Source organism: Apis dorsata, unplaced genomic scaffold (genome assembly GCF_000469605.1).
Source record: "Apis dorsata unplaced genomic scaffold, Apis dorsata 1.3 scaffold_924, whole genome shotgun sequence".
Classification (NCBI taxonomy): Eukaryota; Metazoa; Arthropoda; class Insecta; order Hymenoptera; family Apidae; genus Apis; species Apis dorsata.
Window position 1 is genome coordinate 12,532 of NW_006264035.1, and position 6,330 is coordinate 18,861.

A 6,330-nucleotide genomic window follows, 5' to 3' on the forward strand; every position below is an offset into this window, starting at 1 on the left:
AACAACGTTATTGCGGCATTAATCAATGACAGTATTGATATTCTCTTCACTCTTATGCTATCGATAAAACGAAAAATGATTTTGACTAGGATCACTAAAAATCTTTAAATCTATCAATTAAGCAGATGCGAACAATTCTAAGCTTTAGTCAATTCTTAATGTTATCGGATTATTTTAAATTAAAGTTATTTAAGAATTTTAAATTAAATTTAGTTAAAATTAAAAAAATTTTAAGATATGAAAAATGTAATTATCAATATCTTAAGTATAGAAAATAATTCAAACAGTTGTACTAATTTATAAATAAAAATTTATAAACTTCAATTCATGTTATCTTTATAAATTTTTGAATTCATATTATAATTATATGATTATATAAATTTTAATATATTATAATATATATTATAGTAAAATTTTTAATTCATATTAAAAAATAATTAATTAAATTAATTAAACTAAATTAAATTTAATAAGCATTAATTTAATTTATATATCGCTTTAAAGAATTAACAATAACTTTCATTTTTTATTATATATCGTTTATTAATTTTATGTATTAATTTTGATAATAAAAATTTTAAAAATATAAAATAAAAAAAAATAAAAAGACATTGAAAAAAGATAAAGAATTTAACACAAATGTTAAAATTTTTTAAATTTTTAATTTATTTATATTTTATAAATATTTAATTTAAAAAATTTAAACTTAAACTGTATTATTAAAAGTGATAAGATTTAAATATTCTTTCATAAATAATTGATTTTTTTTTAGATTAAATTAAATTTACATATTTGAAAAATCAATTTATATATATATAATGTTGAATACTGTTGAGTATTGTTGTTGAATGAATACTGTTTAGTACAATTATTTAATTCGCACTTGCTTATTTTTTAATAATTTACCATATAGGCGCCAAACGTGTGACAATTTTGAACAATTGAATATAGAATTGTATCAAAAACATGTCAAAACGGTACTTTATAAATATAATTTGTATTTGTACGTATCATACATCTTACTATATCTTGCTATTTATCATGATTTAAGCATTTATTGTATCAAGTTTTTTTTTTTTTTAATATGAGTACAGTCTATTAATTCACTACTTTACTTAGTCCTCAAAAAAAAAAATTTTATTAACAGTATAATTAAAATTTAAAATAATTGAAAAAATATTTTTTTAATTTATTTTTTTTTTAATTAATTTAAAGTTGTGAATTAAGTTATTAAAAAACATTTTCAGAATTTAAATGCATTAAAAAAATATTGGATGCGAAAATATTTAATCGGTCAATCAATAAAGAAAAAATAAAAAAATAAAATTTTTAAACTTTAACGAGGACTAAATATACATAGATATATATTTTTAATAAATGAGCAATCGAAATGTTTGGCACCAAATTTATTGATATAAAAAATTCTTTTATGTAAGATAAATATTTAGATATTTTAAATATAAAATAAAGGCACATTAAAAAATGATTTTCTGAAATAAAATGTGTATTCTTTAGAAAACTGTTTACTATGAACATAATCTAAAAGATAAATAATTGAAAAATATAGGCGCTATATTATAGTAAGCCAATATAATTGGTCCATTTAATGTTATATTTTTCATTGTTACTAGCATCAAAAGATAGATGCAATTTGAAATAATTTGTATCAGGATTGTTCAACTATAATGCTTTATTTTATTTTATATGATTTAATTTTTTCAAAAAATCATCTCTATTTTTTTCAAATTGATTCAAACTCTTAATTTATATTACAAACAGACTTTTATTTAATATAGGCACTTAGAATGTGAATATTTAGGATTTCACTCGTTTTCCTTAATAAATAATCCATTTAAAAATACATACCATTATTTTCTTGTTTATATTTTTTTATCATAAACTATTTATTCTTTCCATTTTTGTATATTTTAAAGATAATTTTTTAGAATTTTATCTTTATTGTTAATATATATGTATATATTATATATATATAACAATGATCAAAAGTACAAAGTCGAGCAATCCTGATCTAATTTTTCACAAAAGTAACAATATTTGCACTATAATATATATTGTCTATATTAAAACAAATTTAAATTCTTAAAAAAATGTTCATGATATATTATTCGTGATAGTATAATAGAAGCATATAAATTCTTATTTCATTATTATATTATTTAGATTAAAATCGACTATGAGATAATATTTATTGTGTTATCAGACAAATTGAAATTTGTTAACAATTGAATACACAAATATCGTAAAAATCAAATAATTATATAATTATCAAAAAATATGACTATGCATGTTACACAATATATTGAATATGTTGATTCATCAAACAAACTTAAAAAAAAAAAATAAAAATATATATATGTATATAAATTATGACTAAAAAGCAACTAATTATTTTTTTGAATATTGGAAAATATTATTATAAATTTTAAAGCACTATAAATCACGGCATATATAATTTATATTTATATAGAATATGTAAATTAATAAACAAATAAAAAAATAATAGAATAATATTATTGACATACTTATTAATGTTCTTTTTCATTTTGAATAAACAAATTTTAAATTTGTGTGTTAATTATTTTCAATAAGTATATGAAATAACTCAATTACAATTACAATTAGTAGAGCAACTTTTTAAATTAATAACGAATGTAACCAAAGTTACTTACATACACATTGCGTTTGATATTATATTATCAATATTATTTTGAAATTATATACTGTGCGAATATCGTAAACGAGGCATTTGCGATTCTTACAGAATATGAATAACAATATTGTTCGATACTAAACTTTATATATATATAATATGTATAATATACGTTTTATCAATTTTTTCTAGATTTCTTATTTATAATTAAAAAGTTTACATAGAAAAAATTATTTAAGAACAAAAAATATCTGTGGCTGTCATTTTGTATTAAAATTTCTTACAAAACATAATATATCACAACTTCGTTACTTTGTTTTTGTGAAAAAAAAAAGAAGATAAAATAATTATGGAAAACTCAAATATTTATTCTCAAATATCTAATTAATAATATTTTTCATTTAGCTGCACTCGAAATGTTTTGAATTTTAATGAATATATATAAACTCAATTCATAAGAAACAGTCGATAAATATTATATAAAATAGCTTAATAATGGCTAGATTTTTTTATGACAACGAAAAACTTATATAACATTATTATCTTTTCTTACTTTTCAATTTTTCAATTTTATATTTTTATAATTCTTCTAATTTATTAATTTTTTATCATATAAAAATATATATTACAATGTATTATAATATCACTCGCTTTTTAAATATTTCTTTTATTAACATTATATGGCAATATATTATGTTATGTATATATATACATGTGCTTTTACGTTATATATAATATTTTTTTGGAATATTTAAGTATTTATTAATATATTAAGAATTTATTGTAATAGAAAATTCTTCTTCTGAAATTAAATTTTTTAATAACTCAAATAATTTGTTTCTAAGAATATATATATATATATTATTAGAATACATTATACAGTATACATCATAAATATTTTTTTATAAAAATTATATTGATATATGCTTTGAAACTCATGTAGTTTCAAATATTAATAAAAAGAAAAATGTTATAACATTAATGAATTTTATAGAAAATAAATATGAATTTAAATAAATCTCGCAAAATAATAGAATTAAATTTATATAAGAAAGAAAAATAAAAATGTATGTAATGATTTATTTTAAATAATTTTTAAAAGACAAAAAAAAATGAATTGCAAATAAAACGAGTGCAGCTAACTGAACAAACATAGATTCTATAAAATAAATTTCAATCGTTCAACGAATAATGCATCTTACATTTTATCTTTGCTGGTCAAGCGATTGTGTTATTATGCATTTCTGCAAATTCTCTGGATACTTTGTAAACATAATATAAACGCTCGTAGAGATCTGATGTACAACCAAAATCTCGTATATCATTTAACCAATACGAAGATGTACGTCTACTAGTATCTATATATGTAATTAAATATCCCTTGTTAGGAGATTCTTGTGAGACTACCAATTTCGTATGATCCTCGAAAAAATTCACTTGTAAAAGTGGTACTGATAATTCCATCATAATAGTTTTATCAGTTCTTAACCATCTTCTCATTCGTGGCACACAAATATTCTTCGACTGCTTTGGTGTAACTCGGTATTTCTTAATTTCACCACCTTAAAATACATTATTAACTATTAATTATTGATTAATAACTGTAATATATATATTTATATATATATATTACATAAATAATATATAATTATATATATAAATTTTAAAAAAAGCAAAATCTGAATTCAGCGAATCAAAGTTATTTTTTAAAAATATTGATTTTTTTGTTTCATTTATTTCTCGTTTATCGGTCACATCTATTTGCATATTTATAAAATATATAATAATTTTTTTGTTTATAATTAAAAACAGTTATTATAGTAATTTATTATAGCAATTTATGGATAATTATCCAGTTTTCTCAATTTTGGCTATTTTACTATAGTTCTTTTTTTACCAGTTTAAATTAACTTTAAATAAATCACTTTATTTTATTACTATAACAAGAAATCAATCGATAAAATCAAAAAGTAATGTGCATTTTATCATTAAAAAAATTGCTATTACATAGAATTTTGTTTACGAAATTTACTTAATTTTAATTTAAAATTAATTTAATTTAAATTTAATTTAAATTTTTTTAATTTTATGTACACTTATAATAGTGTGTGCAGTCGTAAGCATACGACTGCCAATTATCTTTTATTAATGTTATATAAATAAATCATTATGAAATATTATTAATATTTAATTATAAAAAATTTTTGCATTTTACGAATCTTTCGAATATATTTTATAAAATAATTAAAAAAAATTATTCCAAATATAATATATAATGTTTTCTTTTTTGTATATCATTTTAAAATATATATATATATATATATCTTATTTAAAATATATAATATAAAAGATTATAAATTCAAATAAACATAGACTCATTTACAAAGAAAAATTTCTAATAATAATAGATAATGATTTATGTGTATATATAGAGGCAAGATTATATTATATTTAAGATTTATGATGATAATGATGAAATTAACATGAACACTATCAATAAATTATATAAAATATTATTTACCTTCAGTCATAAATTTATCCATATACTGTGTGAAACGTTGCAATAATACAAGTTTTTTCTGCAGAGCAGCTGGAATATCTTCTTCTTTTTGATATCTTGTTACTTCATCATCGGTTGTTACGTACTCCACTCTTCTTTGCAAATAAAAATGTGTTATTGAGTAAGTTAAACGCATAACAAATATTTAATTCTTTACATTATAATTCTCTAAATATTACTATTAGCTTATATCTTTCTTATTTTAAATTTTTTTATCAATCAATATCAAACTATCACTTTAAATAATCTGAATACAAAAAGATAAATATTATAATTATTGTTTTTACTAATTGTTAATTATCTTATTGAATTTTAAATATCAAAACAATATTAAATTTTGAAAATATATCAAAACAAATTTTGACTTTAAAGAATTAAAACATAACATCAAGAAAAAAAAAATACCGACCTTCTGTCATGTGTGTAACTGATTTTCGTATGATCATTGAAGAGGATGCCTACAGATTTGTCAGATAGCTGAAAACCTAGGCCGTATTTATTCGAATAATCAATCCATTTAGTAATAAACAGAGGTACGATATCCCTTACAGGTGGATGATTACGTATCTTATTTTTACACTTTATTTCTTTGATGCAATTTTCTAGCGCTTGATGTATTTGTATACTCTGAGCTATGGATCCAATAATTTTTTTCTGATCTGGATAAAGAACGCTGCTTAATCTTTGTCTGAATTTCGGAACTTTCCGAAGCTTTCGAGCTAACCAACTGATCACTTTCGACCCCTTTCGTAAACTTTTCTGAGAAAGATTTGTTTGATGATATTGTTGTTGCTGCTCCTGCTGTTGTTGAGATTGTTGGATAGTATGAACCTATAATTGCAATAAAAAATATTGATTAAATTGACTAAATGAAATAGTATTTTTTATCAATGAAAATTGTTACATTAATGTTACACAATAAAAATTAAAAATTATTGAATTTTTAATTTATAAATTCTTAAATTTATGTATATATATGATACGAATGTAAATTCATTTACAATTTATTTATATTTACATTTTAAATAAAGTTTATACAATCATATCTATTAAAAATATTAAATATTTCAATATAAATAATCTAATTTATATATATATA

The 6,330-nt window shown here is 19.1% G+C and overlaps 1 protein-coding gene across 2 annotated transcripts in view; it reads right to left on the bottom strand.

Moving 5' to 3' along the window:
• Positions 1 to 3,686: 3,686 nt before the first annotated feature.
• LOC102675423 (serine/threonine-protein kinase PLK3-like) overlaps positions 3,687 to 6,330 on the bottom strand; it is a 19,678-nt gene continuing 17,034 nt past the window's right edge. The window contains exons 5-7 of one of the 2 annotated variants that reach the window (XM_006623619.2): positions 5,641 to 6,062; positions 5,193 to 5,326; positions 3,687 to 4,233 (exon numbers count right to left, since the gene is read on the bottom strand). In XM_006623619.2, coding sequence (XP_006623682.1) covers positions 3,890 to 4,233; positions 5,193 to 5,326; positions 5,641 to 6,062 — 900 coding nt within the window. In that variant the 3' untranslated portion in view covers positions 3,687 to 3,889. The remainder of the gene's footprint in view (positions 4,234 to 5,192; positions 5,327 to 5,640; positions 6,063 to 6,330) is intronic. The other variant, XM_006623620.2, reaches the window with a different exon arrangement.